Source organism: Carettochelys insculpta, chromosome 7 (genome assembly GCF_033958435.1).
Source record: "Carettochelys insculpta isolate YL-2023 chromosome 7, ASM3395843v1, whole genome shotgun sequence".
Classification (NCBI taxonomy): domain Eukaryota; kingdom Metazoa; phylum Chordata; order Testudines; family Carettochelyidae; genus Carettochelys; species Carettochelys insculpta.
This window is the reverse complement of record NC_134143.1, coordinates 45,423,697-45,443,065: the sequence shown is the minus strand read 5'-3', so window position 1 is coordinate 45,443,065 and position 19,369 is coordinate 45,423,697. Positions and strand designations below refer to the sequence as shown.

Here is a 19,369-nt window from a genome sequence, read left to right as displayed (position 1 = left end):
TAGGGCGCTATTCCGATCCCCTCATGAGGTTAGTGACTTCGACGTCTCGCCGCCTAACGTCGAAGTTAACTTCGAAATAGAGCCCGACGCGTGTAGCCACGACGGGCGCTATTTCGAAGTTAGTGCCACTACTTTGAAGTAGCATGCACGTGTAGACACAGCTAATGAATCCCAAGATCACTACAAGACCCTCAGTCCCACCATGACTGGTTTAACTGACAAGCATGCAGAGGGGAAGTTCTGAGTGGTCTAGGTCTCCCATGGCAGCTCTTACCCGTGCTACGTTGAGTCCTTGGCACATGACGCATATGTCTGGTGGAAAAGGAGTAGCGTGTGTTTACAATCCACAGGTATCAGAATGGTTCCTTGGGCAGTGGGCAGCTGTTTTTAAGACAGACTTGCATAAATTTGAGTTACAAAAGGGCTAAATCTGCTTCAGACTTTTGAAAAGTCAGTTTTTTAAGCAGAGGTGAAGTAACTTAAATTTCTTACAGGTATTGTTGAATTGCACCCCCCCAGGGGGGTAGGCTCAGGGCAGGGTTTTGAGGTGGGGGTGTTGAAATATGATAGAACCTGTAAGAAACTAAATGTTGTGTAAGTGTGGAAGGCTCAGGGCAGGGAGTGGAATGGGGGTGGGTTGCGGGAGTCAGAGCAGGGGCCTGGAGGTACGGGGGGGTCAGGGCAGGGGCTGTGCATGGGGGTGCAGGAATCAGGGCTGGGACAGTGTGAGAGGTGGCTCGGGGCATGGGGTTGGGGATGTGTGTGGGGTGTGTAGAAGTCACGGTTGTGGCGTGGGGAGGGAGTCAGGGCAGGGTCTGGGGTATGTGTGTGAAGGGGGAGTGCAGGCAGGCACAGAAGATGAACACGTGCAGGCTGTGTGCCGTCCTCTCATTCACTGACAGGAAGGGGAACAGGAAGTGGTGTCCCTTGTACAAATCGCAGGGCGGAGTCTTCAGCCCCCCATCCTCCCTAAATGATGCCATGAGGAGGGCTGGGGCAGTCCTGGACTGTTGGGGGTGCACTCCCCAGCTGGCCCTTTTCACCTACCTGCTAGGCTGCCTGCTGCTTAGCGTGGCGGCCTACAGGAGAGCCCTGGGAGCCTGTGTGGGAGCGTACCTCCCTCCTCTTCCAGCTGAGTGCCCTAGGGGAATGGCTCTTTCTCGCTGGAGTGGTGTACCAGAGCACACCAGCTTACTTTCAGCTCTGTTTTTAAGACAGAGCTTCCCCAGTTATTCTAACAAGTCACACACACATGACAACCTTTGCACCCTGGTCAGAAAATCTTTCTGTGGCACACAAGGAACAAGAGGAGAAATCAGATACAGTTCAAACAATCTGCACTATGGGTTGGGTTTCCCAATCAGTGCACAGCAGGCCCAAGACGTAGTCCTGTCTAAGGCCTTTTACATGTTTAAAATAAAACAGATATGGGATAATGCTCAGGCCTGCCAACAAGGGCGGGGGACAAAGGGGACAGTTGTTCCCAGGCCCCTTTGAGGTATCCAGGCAGCGCTTCTGCACATGGCTGTGAGGGAATGGAAGTAGGTCCCAGCACAACAGTCTTGGTAGCACTGAGGGCTGAATGCCCTTGGCCCTACCCCTTCCAGAGCACAGAAGCGGGCCTCACTCCCACCTTGCCACAGGGCCTGCAGCGGCTGTCAGCCACTCTGGTAATGTTTTTTTTTACACATCCATCCTCAGCTCAAACTCAGCAAAGGGTTGTGACGTTGGATAGTGTTTGCTTTTAGATCTGCTGCTGACATGGTAGTGTGATGTTCTGGTTTTGATCAAGTTGTGAATGTTCATTACAGGAATTGTTGGTCTCTGGTCTCTTGCTCTGCTGGCTTTTGAGCGGTATATTGTGATCTGTCGTCCACTTGGAAATATGCGCCTGGGGGGGAAGCACGCTGCCCTGGGAATTACCTTTGTGTGGATCTTCTCCTTTATCTGGACCATCCCTCCTACCATGGGCTGGAGCAGCTACACTACCAGCAAGATTGGAACTACCTGTGAACCCAACTGGTAAGGTCACTTCCATAGCACATCAGTGAAAACAAAAACATTAACATAGAATCTGAAAGTATACACACTAGAGACTATACCCGTTCGTTTGTCTCTTTTGTGCTCACACAAACTCCGTATGTGCTTAAATCCTGATTTGTGCATGCACAGATGTATTTGCCCACAATATTCATAACATTTTTATGCACTGGCAAAACAGCATGATACTCAATGGGTGGCCTAAGAAAATCTAGACTGGAATACCTAACAGGTAGATTGAACCACTTAGAATGAAAGGTTACATTTTCATAGATACCTGCATTTCAAAGAGTCACTAAATGTTTTATAATTAAATTCTGTTTATAAGATATATCTGTTTGTGAAAGAAACTGATACCACAGTAAGCGTCTTGGTGTTAGAGCGCTGAAAGCTTCAACGTTCTTACAGCACAACATACAAGGGCTGCTTCTTAGTAAGATTCACGCCCCCCACCCCACCCCCCAGATATCAGTGGAAAACATGAAAGGATTCTTTTCCTCTTTACTAAATAAATTGAGGCAGTAATAATGCAACATTGAAATATAATACATTTTGTGTTTCCTGTAGGTACTCAGGATCCTATAATGACCATACGTACATTATTACATTCTTCACCAACTGTTTCATATTGCCATTACTTGTGATTTTGGTATCCTATGGAAAATTGATGAGGAAGCTAAGAAAGGTAGGTACAAACACTACAAAGTCAGCAAAGAAAAAGGCACAATTACACAGTTGTGTGGAAGATTCAGCACATAAGCACTGTTCTAAGACCACCAAACTGTGAACAGAAGAAATTTCCAGACAGTGCTTAGTCAGCAGATTTATCATGGCTTGTTAAATAACTGTTCTTCCACAGAGAAATTCATAGAGTGATTACCAATTTCTTTCAAAAGTCTGACATTTGATCATTTTTCTGTACATTGTGTAAGTTAAATATTAGAGGAGCGAAAGAACATACTGCATTGTGAAAACAAATGGCACAAGGCTGCATAGCTATATTTATAATTTTACTTAAATCAGTGGTGTTTCTTCAGATTCAAAACAGAGTAAGTCAGAATCTTGTCAAAATTTACAGTTCTGGGAAATGGTAAGAGCTGTGTTTTGACACTAATGCTTAAATAGTGACATAAATGACATTAAGAAGAGCACTCCTTAACTATTTAAACCCAACAGGTAGTCACATTAGCTTGTAGAAACTGTAAATTAAAGAACACTGTGCAGTGTGTAAAGTGTAAGGCAATAAACTGAATACACAAAGCTTTCCAGGGACACTGTGGCCTGAAAAGCACAATAGACTTGAAAAATGTTTGCGGCTGTGAGTTAAATTTATGCCAACTCCCTCAAAATAGAACACGCACACACAAAGAAATGCTCACAAATTTGCCTGAAGTGTGTTAATAAGCTATTTAGTATGTTTTCCACTTATGGAGAGACTATTATTACTGTCATTTTATCAACAATGAAGCATCATAATACTTCATCTAAGATTTAAGAAAGGAGGCTACATTGTGCTGGTATTTTTAATTTCGTGTTTGGATATTCAAAAAACTGCTTTTATTTATTCTGCATTTCAAAGCCGAGCCTGCATGTAAAGCCAAACAGAAAAAAGTTAAATACATGAGATTTCATGCCAAAGACAAGTTTTAAGTTGGATAAGAATCTACATGTTGTGGGCAAAATCTTAACCTACTTTGAAATCAATGGAAATTTTCCATTGCATTTAGTGGGGCCAGGACATCACCCTATACCCATATCTATCTGTCTATCTATCTATCTATCTCCAAGCACGCCTAGCTTAAATGGGTGTGCAATAATTTGTGTAGGTCTTAAACAAAATGTGTTCTGAAACCTGGATGTTAACTGCAGAAGAACCCGTGCTTCTACTGTGCCCAGACATTCTGATGTGGGTGTGAACCCTTTCAGGAAGAGAAGTAAATTGCACCATGTTTGAACACCCAAAGTATTTTTGCCTATGTGACTTCAAAACAACCCAAACACTCTAAACAGTGTTGATAAAGTTGACGAATCTCTGCCTCAAAAAAAAATCCATTCCTCTTGGGGCAATTTTTTATGTGGCTGCCCCAATGGGTGCTACCTTCCTGGGGATAGTCAAAGCTGATTGCAGGGTGAAGAGATTTTTAACATATGGAAAACTATCACAGTGAGAAAGAAAGGTTTCCTTCAGCACACCCAGCTGCTTTTATTTGCAGTCCCTTGTGTTGTGAAGTAGAGCAGCCAAAGGATGGCCATTCACACAGGGACTTCACCATAGAAAAGGGGTTTTCTTGTAGTCTCCAGAACTCAAAAAGAGAAAAGGGAAAGTGGAGGTATGGTGGGGGGGCAGGGTGGAGAGAAGAACTGATAGCAGGAAGCTAAGACTTGCACTAAGTGTGTTGCTCAGGATTTAACTGAACCTATTGGAAGCAGTCTCAGAGGTCTACATGAAAAAACAACAAAATTCTCCCACACTTGTGGAGTACAATGCCTGACACGCAAAAGGAGTCCTAAGTAGATGAGATGGGAAACCCCTTGTGGGAGAATGCATCAGCCACTTTTTTAGAAGCTCCTCAAATGTGTTGTATGTCAAAGTCTTGGTGAACCAAACTCCATTGAAGGAGTTGCTTCGATGCTTTCTTTGAGTTTCTCTCAGTGGGAGAAGTGAAATTTCCCCTCTAGTCAGGAAATCTTTCACAATCAGGACAACAAAGAACCCAGAGGGTCACAATGGATTCTGGGGTTCCAGGAGTTATTTTCAAAGAAATTTGTGACTTTACTAGAAGCCTTCAAGAGCCCTTAGTATAGTTCTTTTAACTAAGCTATTCAGTTTGCACCAGTCTTTGTCACCAGCTTCTGCTGACTTTTACCAACACTTTTATCTGCTGGTTTGAGTTGTGATTTCATTACTCTTAACAGCTAAAAGTACAGGTCTCTGTACAACAGGATATTACTACTGGTTTATTGTGTCGAGCTCTGTAATTGCCATTAGATTGCAGTAAATACAGCAATCGAACAATGAAGGGAGGGATGCAAGCCTCAAAATTTGGATCTAGTGATTTTTGTCTGGAGCCATCCCTGTTTGGAAAATGCCATTCTGAGATCTCAGAAGTTTCTTTCCCAAGAGAGCCACTCACCACAGCACTCTCATCTCCCCATCATCATGTCTCTACAGAGCTAGAGAAAGTTTTAAAAACCCGTCTGAAAGTAACTAAAGGACTGAATGCTTTAAGAAAAGATTTTAATTAGTGGTTCACAACACAGATAAAGACCTTATGCTGAATTCCTTCATTTTCAGATAAAGTACCACTTCAGGGCTCCTTATCAATTAATTGGTCCAAGGTTTAGGAGGAATACATCAATTCTCATCTCTGAGAAGCCAGAGTGAAAGGGAAGGTTAACCTGACACACATAGAAATGGAGCATCGTCAAAATACTATCCAAAAACTTGACTAAAAAAATACATCCTTATATGCACATACAGTGTGGGATAACCCACAACATCTCCATTACGATTAATGGGAAGGACTGCCTGTGTGAAACACTGAGTTTATAGCTACTGGCAAGACTGCATCTCTCTTCAGCCACTCTGCCTCATATGTTCCTCTGTGGTTGAGAAACACTTTGCAAAGCTGAAGGGAAAATAAGGCAAAAGGATGTTCCTTTTGCATTTTCCCAGTTCTGGAGACACTGCACTGAGCTATTCTGCTGGCCCAGGTAAGGGTGCCCTCTGCCTTCTGTCTGCTCTCTTCTGTCAGCTCCCATCACCTGAAAAGGGATGTTCTAGCAGCTAGAAATTGCTGAGGGATGTCAGTCATGTCAAATATGGCAGCTGTATGTCAACCAGTGTCACCGAGAGCTACCATGGGCCTGAAGGCAAGGTGGGAAAGGAGCCCGGCTCTGCGCTGCAGAAGGGGCAGGGCCAAGGGTGGAAGGGGAGCAGCTTAGGGAAGTCAGCCTTGCCCTCCACACTCCCTCAGAGCCACATGCGGAGAGGCAGTGTAGCGCTCTGCATCGTTTGAAAGGTGCCTGGAGCTACAGCCACCTCCACTGCTACTTCAGCAGTGGTAGTGGCCAGAGCTCCAGGCCCTTTTGAAATGCCAGGCCCAGTGTCAAATGCTCCCTTTGCCCTGCCCCCATCTGTTGGCAGGATTCATGTCAACTGAGAAACTTACTAAAGTGAGAACTGCTGAGAACTGGATCTGTTGGATTATTGTCACTTTGACCCAGTAGAACAGTACAAAGGAGGAACTGGAGGATGGACCAGAATTCAGGGCTATATTTATATACTGCAATATTGCCAATCCCAAAAAGTTCAAAAAAAAATCATGAGACTGGTGTGTCAGGGCTGATCCCTAGAAGGTGCAGAAACCTTAAAGACACCTTAACTTTATAGGATCCTCTTAAAAAAGCTCCCCAAGGTCACAGAATCCCTAACCCTGGTGAATAGCTGCTATCACCAAGTGAGAAACCCCCACCTTCTTTAAATCCCAGGAAGACACATTTGGATGTCTCCCTGTGGGGTAACCCCAAGCTTCACCCCGCCCCCTTAGGAGAGAACTTGGAAACAAAGAGAAGAAATTAAGATGTAATCTGATAGCTGACATTTCAGTCTAGGCATGAATATATGCAGACACACTTCTAGGACACTGGAATCAACTCATTGCCTTTAAAAAAGTAATTTATTAACAAAGCAAAAAAGATAAAGTATATTTGGTTGCTAGGTTTTACAAAGTAACTCAAAACATCAGTGTCAAGGTTAGAGCACAGAGAATTACTTCCCTGGGATTCAGCTTTGAAGTTACAGTGTACAGGGGATAAATATATGAACCAGCCTAAGGAGTCCCAAACCAAACCCAAAATAAAAATAACCTAATTGCATCTAACTAAACATTTCCTTTCTACTTACATATCTGTGTGCCCAGATCAGGATGTGGCAAGGATATTTACTGGATTCATTAAGTCTGCTTAAGATCAAGCATCTTGGTCTCTCCCTGCTCCAGCCGCAGAACAAAGCAACTTTCAGCATCCTATTTTTCCAGTTCAGATAATCTCCCTCTCCTCGCATCGGCTCACCTGGCTGCATCCCGCAGAGAGCTCACTCTCTCCTGGTTTAACCCTTTACAGGCATTCATTCATGACTTGGTGAAAAAAAAAATCAAGAAGACATTTAAAAAAAATCCGTATCATGGTTTCAATCCTCCTTCTGTTTTCTGAACTCCCTCCCAGCCACCTGCCCTGCAACGTGTGTGAGATAAGGCAGTGTTGCCAACTCTCACAAATTTAGGGTGCGTCTATGCTAGGAACTAACTTCAAAGTTAACTTCAAAGTTAGGCGCTACTTTGAAGTAGCCTGCAGAGAGTCTACATGCATTTTTGCTTACTTTGAAGTTAACTTTGAAGTAAAGAAGCCCAACTTTAAAGTCCTTACTCCATTCCTGGGAATGGAGTAGTGCCCTACTTCAAAGTTTAAGTTCGAAGTAGGGTGTGTGTAGATGCTCAATTTCAAAGTCTGTTACTTTGAAGTTGTACTTCGAAGTGAGCAACTTTGAAGTCATTTTTATAGTGTAGACATGGCTTTAGACTCAGAAGAGTAATTTTGGCCCCTTCTCCCAGAAAAAGCTCTCACAGCTGCCCCCAAACTGAGTTTGGGGCCACAAACACCAGGTAAGGGGAAGTCTTGAAGAGTTTACAACCCAGCACAAAGCATAGGGGTGAGTTAGTGTTGTGGGAGCTGGAACACTTAACTTATCTCATAGCGGGGTTACCCACCTTCCATTAGATAGGAAAAGATTAATCCCTGTTAAGGCAGGTAAGACACAAATGGGTGAACTACAAGTGAAAAGTTCTAGAGCTCATTATCAATGCCCTAGATTGGGGTGCACAAAGTGGGGGGGGGCTGTGACATTTTGTAAGGGGGTGGACAGTGTGATTTACTCCCCCCTGCACGGCTGCAGCTTCTGCTGCCTCCCCAGCTCTCTGCTTTCTCCTGTGCGGCCTCTGCTGCTGCAGTCACTAAGGGACAAACGACAAGGGCAGCTGGTGAGTTCCTGGCTTGGTAAGGTACTCTTCTGGGGTCCCTCCTTGGTACCCTTCTGAAGTCCTCCCCCTGTGCATCTATCCCCCTTTGGGGCAAGCTCTGGAGCCTCCCAGCACTCTCTTTCTGAGCATCCCACCCCCTTCTCAGGAGCCCCTCCCATCCCTTTCTGTGGTACTCCCAAAGGTTGGAGGGCCCTGGCTAATTGCAGGGCCAAAAGTGGGACCTGACATAGAAAGTTTGATCACCCCTGGCCTAGAACACCCAGCCCCATAAGCACTGAAGTTGAAGAAAGGGGATGACTTACTGAAATAAAGGTCTGACCTCTTTTGGAGGTTACCTAGGCGGTGTTTTCCACACAAAGCTTCCAAACTAAACAGGAACCAGGCACTCTTGTTTTTAAGAGTGGCCAGACATGGTGTAAATCATGAGTAATTCCAGGGATAGCCAAGCCCTTTTCCAGTTTCAAATCTGCTGTGTCAGTCTTCGAGGGACAGCTCCCATTAACCAAAATACAAACACTAAACACACAACCATAAAACCAGCATTAGCGCAACATCTAAGTTCACTGCTAAATAAAATCCCACGTGTCACTCCTTGGCCTAACTGTTACACAGACATGTATACATTTTTCACCTCCCCATACACCATCATCAGGGTTTGAGCCCATAACCATCCACAACACAGCACCAAGCTCACCCACTTGAGATACAAGAATCATAGAATCATAGAACACTAGGACTGGACAGGACCTTAAGAGGTCATTGAGTCCAGCCCCCTGCCCTCATGGCAGGACCGACAGACATTTATCTAACCTGTTCTTAAATATCTCCAGAGACATTCATAAATGGGGAGTATGCTGTTCACATCTGTGTGGGCCATTCCCTATATGGAAAAATGCCGCATATATGGAGAGTGGGTTACGCAACGAACACTTTATAGCTTATACTGCTCCTCTTGTCTTGCGGGGAGGGCTACAGGATTCAGCCATCCTCCAGTTCTCTTTACTACCACCTGCATCTACCCTAGAGAGTGGCATTTTGTCAGCAAAACCTATGGAGTGTCCACATTACCAAGGCATTCTGTCGACAGTAAATTGACAGAACATGGCACTTTTGTCAACAGCGTTCTGCCATTCCCCCATAGGCAGAATGCTTCTGCCAACAGAGATCTGTTGACAGAAAGACAGGGTAGACATTATGGGGACTCTCTGTCAACAGTCGCCTGAGAGGATCCCCTATCCACAGAACGCAGCGCTCTATGGTCCCTGCCTCTGGCCATTCATGAAGCCGCAGGGAGCCCTGGACACCCCATGGCAGGAAGCTGAGAACTTGGAAGCAGCAGAGCCACAGGCTGCTTGTCCCCACACCCTCACAGCCACTACTTTCAGCTGATTTCAAAAAGGTGGCAGAGAGCCAGAAACCCTGTGGGCCACCCCCCCCCCCGGCCCTGGGGCCTCTAGGGATCAGCGAGAGGGGGTCTCAGGAGCCATCCTAGGGCATGAAACATCAGGCCCCTCCTGGACCAGGCCCAAGGCCCAGGACTTAGTGAGCACATAGGCCAAAGGAAAGACCCTCCTTGACCCATTGGCAAAGCAGAGGAATGCCCCTGCATAGGCCCAGCCAGCCACCAACATCTCCCTTCCAGCTGCTCAGTTACCGGAGTGACCCCTTGTTCCAATAGCCCCTTATCTTCAAGGCTACCAGCTGGGAGAGGGCCACAGTCTCGTGCTTCACTAACAGTATATTGCTTGCTTATTCAGCCTGGTTAAACTAAAAGCAAGGCTGGCAGCAAGATAATTTAGTCTTTACTCTATTTACTTCCCATTCTCCTCGCCATTCCCATCTCAACAGAGAGAAAAAATCAGCACATCTCCCAGAAAAAAATCTTCCCTGAAGGCTGCAGTCCTTAACCTTATTTAATTTGGCATGACAGATCTGATCTTGCTAGAAAAGAAACTCCTTCAGTAAAAGCCTGTATATGTCTATTTCATTTAATGATTTCGGTTTTTAGTTTAAAACTAAATATAGCTGATAAAACAACATGATTGTAACTGTTGAAGAATCTGGTTTTTTTTAAATAATCTACTGATTAAAACTATGAAATAGAAAGAGGCAAGGTTCCTATTATTGATTCCATCCCTTATTACATTCCGATCTTACTCGCTGTAGTTCACTTCTTGGTAATGTATAATAGCAATCCATAAGCTTAGTATGTGAGTGTGTAGATATGGTTACCTACAGCTTACAACACGTGATGCAAACAATAAATGATCAGTTTTATGACTATTTGTAAAAGTGCTACATCTTTCTAATTACATAAATGGTATTTGCTCAATTATAGGCTGTCATATCCCAAATAAATTATAAAAATTGATTTCACTAGGAAATTATAAGGCACCAAAGTAGCTAAAATAAACAAAAATGAATAAAAAATAGGAACTGAGACCCAGAGTTCCTAATTCCTTCTAGAAATCTGACTTATTTGGAAAGTGGTGTAGTAATTTATATAAATGAGATAATCCTTCAATCTTCTGTTTCCGTCAGTTTCAGATGCGTATACTACTCTTCTTCACCTTTTTTCCTAAACTGTTACTGTCAGTTAAACAACTTTAGTGTTCCTCTCCAGAGGTGAATGCATTTCAAGTATGGGTGAAGTGATTCTTAGGTATGTCTCACTTGTGCCTGGTAGATGTTGGACTCTCTCTCCCTTTAGTGGCACCCAGATCAGCTAGAGTTGATGAGTCTTCTGTCTTGATTAAGGCCTGGTCTACACTAGGGAACAAAATAGATCCCAGATATGCAGTTCTAGCTATGCCTTAGTATAACTAGCAAAACAAAAAGCAGTCAAGTAGCACTTTAAAGACTAGCAAAATAGTTTATTAGGTGAGCTTTCGTGGGACAGACCCACTTCTTCCGACCAGAGCCAGACCAGACCAGACTCAATATTTAAGGCACAGAGAACCAAAAACAGTAAGCAAGGAGGACAAATCAGATTATACAAATTATACAATTATAATTATATATATTCAGCACTTCATTAGCATGTGGACCCCGCTTACTTCAAAGTCCCCTTATTCCCATCTGCTCATAGGAATAAGGGGACTTTGAAGTAGCTGGAGTCCTTTTGAAAAGGAGCCCCGTCTGGACAAGCCGCGCAGCGATGAGCCGTGTCAATTTCGAAGTGCCGCCGCCGCCTGTATGCTAATGAAGCGCTGAATATGTATTTCAGCACTTCATTAGTAAACTTTGAAATGGCCATTTGCATGGCCATTCCAAAGTTTTTGGCTAGTATAGACATGTCCAATATGATACTTTCTGTCTTATTATGTATGTCTTTCTTAATGATTCCCAGTATTCTGTTTTCTTTTTTGACTGCCTCTGCACATTGAGTGGATGTTTTCAGAGAACTACCAGCAGTGACTCCAAGATCTCTTTCTTGAGCAGTAACAACTAATTTTGACCCCATAATTTTATATGTATAGTCGGCATTATGTTTTCAAATGTCCATTATTTTGCGTTTATCAACATTGACTTTCAGCAGCCCAGCCATCCAGTTTTGTGAGATCCTGTTTAAGCTCTTCAGTGTCCGACATGGATTTAACTATCTCGAGCAGTTTTGTAATCATTTGCAAATTTTGCCACCTCACTGATTACCCCTTTTTCCAGATAATTTACGAATATGTTCAGTGGGACTCTTCTGAGTACACTCCACCTGCCTCCATTCGGAAAACTGGCCATTTATTTCTACCCTTTGTTTCCTATCTTTTAACCAAACAAAATCTTAGTCAATAAATCATTTTGTTAGTCTTTAAAGTGCTAGATTACTGCTGTTTTTTTTGTTAGAATACAGACTAACACGGCTACCCCTCTGTTACTATCTTTTAACCAGTTATCAATACATGAGAGGACCTTTCATCCAATTTCATGGCAGCTCACTTTACTTAAGAGCCTTTGGTGAGGGACCTTGACAAGGACTTTCTGGAATGCTGAGTACACTATATCCACTGGATCCCTCTTGCCATATTCCTGTTGACCCTCTCCCCATAAAGTATTCTAGTAGATTGGTAAGGCATTATTGCCCCTCACGAAACCCATGTTGATTCTTCCCCGACAAATCATACTCATCTATCTGTCTAACAATTCTGATTTTACTGTAGTTCAACCAGTTTGCCTGGTACTGAAGTCAGACTTATTGGCCTGTTATTACCAGGATTAACTCTGGAGCCCTTTTTGAAAATTGGCATCACATGATATTCCAGTCATTTGGCACAGAAGTTAGTTTGAAGGATAGGTTACAAACCACAATTAATAATACTCAATTACTCATTTGAGTTCCTTTAGAACTTTCGGATGAATGCCATCAGCTTCTGGTGACTTATTACTGTTTAGTTTACTTATTTGTTCCAAAAGTTCCCCTAATGGCACCTCAGTCTGGGACAGTCCCTCAGACTAGTTATCTAAAATAATGGTTCAGGTTTGGGAATCTCCCTCACATCCTTTATTGCTCATGGAATTGTGTTTGCATTTGTAGTTTGCTGTCTTCTGGTAAAGAAAATGGTGCTGCTCAAAAGATTGTAGATTTGAGAAGGACAGAATACTGCTTCCAACAATGTTGATAAGAATATACCACATCTAAAGTCAGTCAATTTTGCAACTGTAAAAGACTGAGCTAGATCCTTAGCTGACTCATATTGATGTATCTCTGTTAAGGTCAATGGAGCTACATTGATTTATACCCATTGAGGATGTTCCCCTTGTTTCTATTTCATACCTTCAAATTAATCTGTTTTATAAAGTATACACAACACTTTTAGACACTGGAATTTATGCAACAGGGTCTCAACCAAGCTTCATAAGCATGTAGGCTTACATTCTGAATACAAGGCCAAATCAACTGTTCACTTTGGACATGACTAAAGTAAATATAAAGAAGTATTCTGATAGAATTGTGTTTGAGTGAGGCAAGTAGAATTTGGCTGTGAGATTGTAACATGCAAGAATTAGTGCTGTTACTCAGTAATCGAAGACATTATCCTTTAAAGTCCTCAAACTTTAATAATGATAATACTTGTAACTCACGTAAGTCCTGAGTGAACCTCAAGTTATGCTCTAGTAACAGCAACTTCTCAGGTTGATTTTAAAAAAGCAGCTCATTTTCTTTCTAGATTTACTGAGCCATGTTCTTTTTTCTTAGTTACTATATGCTGGCTAGCATTCATATGTATAGTACTGATAATATTTTCTACAATATATAGTCCAGGCATTTAAGCCTACACAGTATATTTAGCATTAATATAGCAGTTATTTAGCCAACATTGATCGGTATCTTTGTTATAATTCTGTATGTATGGTAAATATCCCATAACAACTTGCAGGAGCTGAAACAAACCTTTGCTTGAGTAGATAGGGAAACAGTCACTATCAGGACACCTGATTACTTTCTGAGGGCAACAGGAGAGAAGTTACCCAAACAAACCTATGAGGTGTCTTCATGCCTCTTCATAGTTTAGATGCATGTTTTCGTAGCAAAGGTAAGGATCCATCATGACCTGGAATTCAGGAACATGAGATAAAGAGGCACCTCCATGGTACCCAAACAAGCAAGATAAAAAGCAGTTTCTGCTAGGAGATTGCATCTCACAAAATTGGGACTATCTGTGGTCCAGGAGGACCATGGAAGCTCCTTGACTAGAGAGCTCCAGGGCTGGGAGTCTAGTGGCAGAAGGGCTAGTGGTTGGGAGCCCTGCTGGGCTGGGAGCCTAGTGGCAGGGGAGCTGGCAGACCTGCCCTGCTGGAGGTCCAGTGGTGCTGCCACCCATGGAGCCACGCATCTGGCAACCTGGGTGGGGCCAAAATTGGAGCCGACTTCCATGGGGCCCATGTCTGGCAATCCATCGGGGTTGGAGCTAGTGCCTGTGGGGCTGAGGTTTTTACCTGGCAGCCCCAGAGATGGATGGTGCTGGATGTGGGAGGGCTGGAGGCATGGGGAGCAGCCAGGGTGGAAGTGGAGCCAGCAGCAACATGGGGTGGTGGGCTGGGGGCCAGAGGCACAGGACCTCACCTGGTCTGGCAAATTTGCTCATTTGGGACCATTCCATTCAGCCAGCCAGGTGCTGGACCAGGGAAGTCCAACCTGTATTAACTTCTACAGGCAAACGGGTAGGATATTAAAAAGATGGCTTTGGGGAGGTAACTTCATAGTGCATACTGTCTGCACAAGGTAAATGTAACATTGCATGGGCCTGGTCATCTGAGATTGCTATCATACACATCCTTTTTCCTCTGTCATATTAATAAACCTGACTGACACTGGTTATTTGGTCTGTTCAGTATATTTCATAACAGAATGACAAACTAAAGTGTGGTCAAGTAATTGACTGTGCAATCCATCAATATTGTGTTCTACCAAGTTTTTTGGAGTCTTATGTTTTTCTTCAAAGGTATCAGATACTCAAGGCAGACTGGGGACAACAAGGAAACCTGAGCGACAAGTCACTCGAATGGTTATTATTATGATCCTTGCCTTTCTAATTTGCTGGTCTCCATATGCAGCTTTTTCCATTCTTGTCACTGCATGTCCGTCCATTGAGCTGGATCCTCGTCTGGCTGCAATCCCAGCCTTCTTTGCCAAGACAGCTACAGTTTATAATCCAATTATTTATGTCTTTATGAACAAACAGGTACTGTATACCTTTAATACTCTGATACTGATGTTTTATTTGACTCACTCCTGAGTGAACAGTCATTTCACTAATGAATGTTACACAGCTACATGTTAATTAATTTAGATATATATCGTTCCATTTACATTACACATAATTCAGAATTAAAATAACGCGGTATTTAGAGCCATCTACTGTATGCTATGTGTTGCAGATGAAAAATTTTGGGCAGGGATCCTGAGTTATCTGGTCTCTAAGCATCGCTGCAATATAAATGTTAAATATTAATTAGCATTAATGATTATTAATAGCAGTTGTAGAAGTTAGAATGGAAAAAAGTATCCCACTGAATTATTCCCGTTCCTTATTGAAAATTCAGTTTGCAAGACTTTCCCATTCAATTGTTGTCATTTTGTGGGCATTACCATACAGGTGGGTATCTTGAGGTGTGTACATGGAGGGGCACCATTGGGTTATGTTTGCAGAACTTGTGAAATATGTGTGTCTGTGGAGAAAGGGGAAAGAGTGTGTGTGAGTGCATAAGACAGCTTTTTGGCAAGGATTGTGTGTGGGGGAGGGGGGAGGGACTGACTGAAAGGGAAGTATCAGGCACTGAAGGAAGGCTGGCCAGAAGAAGAAATGTGACTGGTAAGTGCTTAATGTTGATAACAGACACAATAATAAGAAATGTAGTGCAGTAGAATGGTGTGTGGGAAGAACAGTAGCTGGTTATGGTACTAAAAATCCGAACACAGTGCATATAATTACCATAAAATAAAAAGGGCAGTACTTATAAAGGAAGTTGTATTTACCTGAGAAAATGAAAGAAGAGCCGATGCACTTATGGGCACTTATGACTCCGTTGAAGAGAGAGGAGCAATCACTTCACATCCTATTGACACTAGGCTTCTAGAGTGGGCAGAATTATAGAATCATAGAACACTAGGACTGGAAGGGACCTTGAGAAGTCATTGAGTCCAGCCCCCTGCCCTCATGGCAGGATCAAGTACTGTCTAGACCATCCCTGATAGACATTTATCTAACCTGTTCTTAAATATCTCTAGAGATGGAGATTCCACAACCTCCCTAGGCAATTTATTCCAGTGTTTGACCACCCTGACAGTTAGGAACTTTTTCCTAATGTCCAACCCAACCCTCTCTTGCTGCAGTTTAAGCCCATTGCTTCTTGCTCTATCCTCAGAGGCCAAGAAGAACAAGTTTTCTCCCTCCTCCTTATGACACCCTTTTACATAACTGGAAAACCCCTATCATATCTCCCCATAATCTTCTTTTTTCCAAACTAAACAAGCCCAATTCTTTCAGCCTTTCTTCATAGGTCATGTTTTCTAGACCTCTGATCATTCTTGTTGCTCTTTTCCGGGCCCTTTCCAATTTCTCCACATCTTTCTTGAAATGCGATGTCCAGAACTGGACACAATGCTCCAACTGCGGCTTAACCAGCACAGAGTAGAACAGAAGAATGACTTCTCATGTCTTGTTCACAACACACCTGTTAATGCATCCCAGAATCATGTTTGCTTTTTTTGCAACAGCACCACACTGTAGACTCATATTTAGCTTGTGGTCCGCTATAACCCCTAGATCCCTTTCAGCCATACTCCTTCCTAGACAGTCGCTTCCCATTCTGTATGTGTGAAACTGATTGTTCCTTCCTAAGTGGAGCACTTTGCATTTGTCTTTATTAAACTTCATCCTATTTACTTCAGACCATTTCTCCAATTTATCCAGATCATTTTGAATATTGACCCTATTCTCTAAAGCAGTTACACCCCCTCCTAGCTTGGTATCATCTGCAAACTTAATAAGCATACTTTCTATGCCAATATCTAAATTGGTGATGAAAATATTGAATAGGACTATTCGCAATACAGACCCCTGTGGAACCACACTTGTTATACCTTTCCAGCAGGATTGAGAACCATTAATAGCTACTCTCTGAGTATGGTTATCCAGCCAGTTTTTCACCCACCTTATAGTAGCCCCATATAAGTTGTATTTGCCTAGTTTTTTTTAATAAGAATATCATGCGAGACTGTATCAAATGCCTTACTAAAATCTAGGTACACCACATCCACTGCTTCTCCCTTATCTACAAGGCTTGTTATCCTATCAAAGAAAGCTATCAGATTGGTTTGACATGATTTGTTCTTTGCAAATCCATGCTGGCTGTTCCCTATCAGCTTACCATCTTCCAAGTGTTTGCAGATGATTTCCTTAATTACCTGCTCCATTATCTTTCCTGGCACAGAAGTTAAACTGACCACTCTGTAGCTTCCTGCATTGTTCCTATTCCCCTTTTTATAGATGGGCACTATTTTTCCAGTCTTCTGGAATCTCTCCTGTCTCCCATGATTTTCCAAAGATGCTAGCTAATGGTTCAGATACCTCCTCCATCAGCTCCTTGAGTATTCTAGGATGCATTTCATCAGGCCCTGGCGATGTGCAGACATCTAACTTTCCTAAGTGATTTTAACTTGTTCTTTTTTTATTTTATCTTCTAAACGTACCCCTTTCCCACTAGCATTCACTATGTTAGGCATTCCTTCTTCATACTTCTCAGTGAAGACCGAAACAAAGAAGTCATTAAGCATCTCTGCCGTTTCCAAGTTTCCTGTTACTGTTTATCCCTCCTCACAGAGCAATGGGCCTACCCCATCCTTGGTCTTCCTCTTGCTTTTAATGTATTTATAAAGTCTTCCTGTTTCCCTTTATGCCTGTAGCTAATTTGAGCTCATTTTGTGCCTTTGCCTTTCTAATCTCGCCCCTGCATTCCTGTGTTGTTTGCCTATATTCATCCTTCGTAATTTGTCCTAGTTTCCATTTTTTATATGATTTCTTTTTTATTTTGAGATCACGCAAGATCTCCTGGCTTAGCCAAGGCGGTCTTTTGCCGTATTTTCTATCTTTCCTGTGCAGAGGGATAACTTGCTTTTGGGCCATTAATAATGTCCATTTGAAAAACTGCCAACTCTCCTTCGTTGTTTTTCCCTTCAGTCTTGCTTCCCATGGGACCCTCCATACCAGCTCTCTGAGTTTTCCAAAATCCACCTTTCTGAAATCCATTGTCTCTATTTTGCTGTTCTCCCTTCTACCTTTCCTTAAAATTGTGAACTCTGTGATTTCATGATCACTTTCACCCAAGCTGCCTTCCACTTTCAGATCCTTAATCAGTTCCTCCCTATTTGTTAAAATCAAATCAAGGACAGCTTCCCGCCCCGCCCTCCCTGGTAGGTTTTTCAACCTTCTGAAGTAAAAAGTTGTCTCCAATGCAGTCCAAGAACTTATTGGATAGTCTGTGTGTTGCTGTGTTAGCTTCCCGACATCTATCTGGATAGTCGAAGTCACCCATCACCACCAAATCCTGGGCCCTGGATGATTTTTTCAGTTGTTTAAAAAAAGCCTCATCCACCTCTTCCATCTGGGTAGGTGGCCTGTAGTAGAGTCCTAGCAGGATGTGACCCTTGTTTTTCACCCCTTTTAGCTTAATCCAGAGGCTCTCAACACATCCATTTCCTATGTCCATCTCCACCTCAGTCCAGCTGTGTACATTTTTAGTATATAAGGCAACACCTCCTCTCTTTTTCCCGTCTATCCTTCCTGAGCAAGCTGTACCCTTCCATACCAACATTCCAGTCATGTGTATTATCCCACCAATATGATGCTGTCACCAAAGTTGTGCATGTGACCAGGTAGTCTAAATAAGCCTTTTCCATCTGCCTAGGAATTAACCTATAAAAACAAGTTTTGAAACTGGAGAAATTACAGATCTTATTGGAAAATCAATTCTATGTTGAGCTTTCTGAGGGGCTATTAGTCAGATAGTTAGAGATAAATTATTTTTAAAAATATAATTTTCTAGTTGATTTTATTCCTTCAGGTCATCATTGTTTCTTGGCATGACAGCAATGTCTTGGGTCAACTGCAAATCTCAATGTTTTATGATTATGGCAGCTATTTCCACACATTCTCAATCCTGAAATGTTAATTCACGCAAGGGTTTCCAAGTTTTTCAGGCAACATAAAAACAGCCTCACAGAGATTTTTTAAAGCTTCATAGTAAGGTGGGTTTTTTTAAGTTAATCCTCTTTATTTTATCATTCTAGTTCAGAAGGTGTCTCATTCTACTGTTCAGATGCAGTGACCAAGAGATGGCAGAGTCCAATATGAACCCAACTTTGGAGAGAGTGGTGCCAACCCAAGACAAAGGTGGTGGTGAAATGTCCACAATAGCAGCGCGTATCACCAATTCAAACAGGAGAAATGAAGACAAACAGAGGAGCTGCCATTCTTTTGCTCAGTTGACAGTTTCAGAAAACAAAGTCTGTCCGATGTAACCATACCCAGGTTCAAGATAAGAAATGCAGCACTGTAGACGGTTCCCTTGTTGTTGGCTGGTCATGCAAATGGTGATGAGCAAGACTGGAGATGTAGATTTTACCAATGATCATAGGCTGAACAGTAAAGATGGCTTCAGGAGCATGGAGGGTGGAAGGAGTGGGAAAGGGTTGGAATCAGTTAATATTGGGGCATTCCACTGCCACTTAGAATGCTGATTCTTCGCCCTCTGAATACAAGGAACACTCTACAGCTGCCAGGCTTTAAGGCCTGTGG

At 42.9% G+C, this 19,369-nt stretch overlaps 1 protein-coding gene across 1 annotated transcript in view; it reads left to right on the top strand.

Moving 5' to 3' along the window:
- The window catches only part of LOC142015777 (opsin-VA-like), a 34,135-nt gene extending 15,043 nt beyond the window's left edge, over window positions 1-19,092 (top strand). The window contains exons 2-5 of the mRNA XM_074999579.1: window positions 1,812-2,022; window positions 2,608-2,725; window positions 14,516-14,755; window positions 18,862-19,092. Of these exons, the coding sequence (XP_074855680.1) occupies window positions 1,812-2,022; window positions 2,608-2,725; window positions 14,516-14,755; window positions 18,862-19,092 (800 nt within the window). The remainder of the gene's footprint in view (window positions 1-1,811; window positions 2,023-2,607; window positions 2,726-14,515; window positions 14,756-18,861) is intronic.
- The last annotated feature ends 277 nt before the right edge of the window (window positions 19,093-19,369 follow it).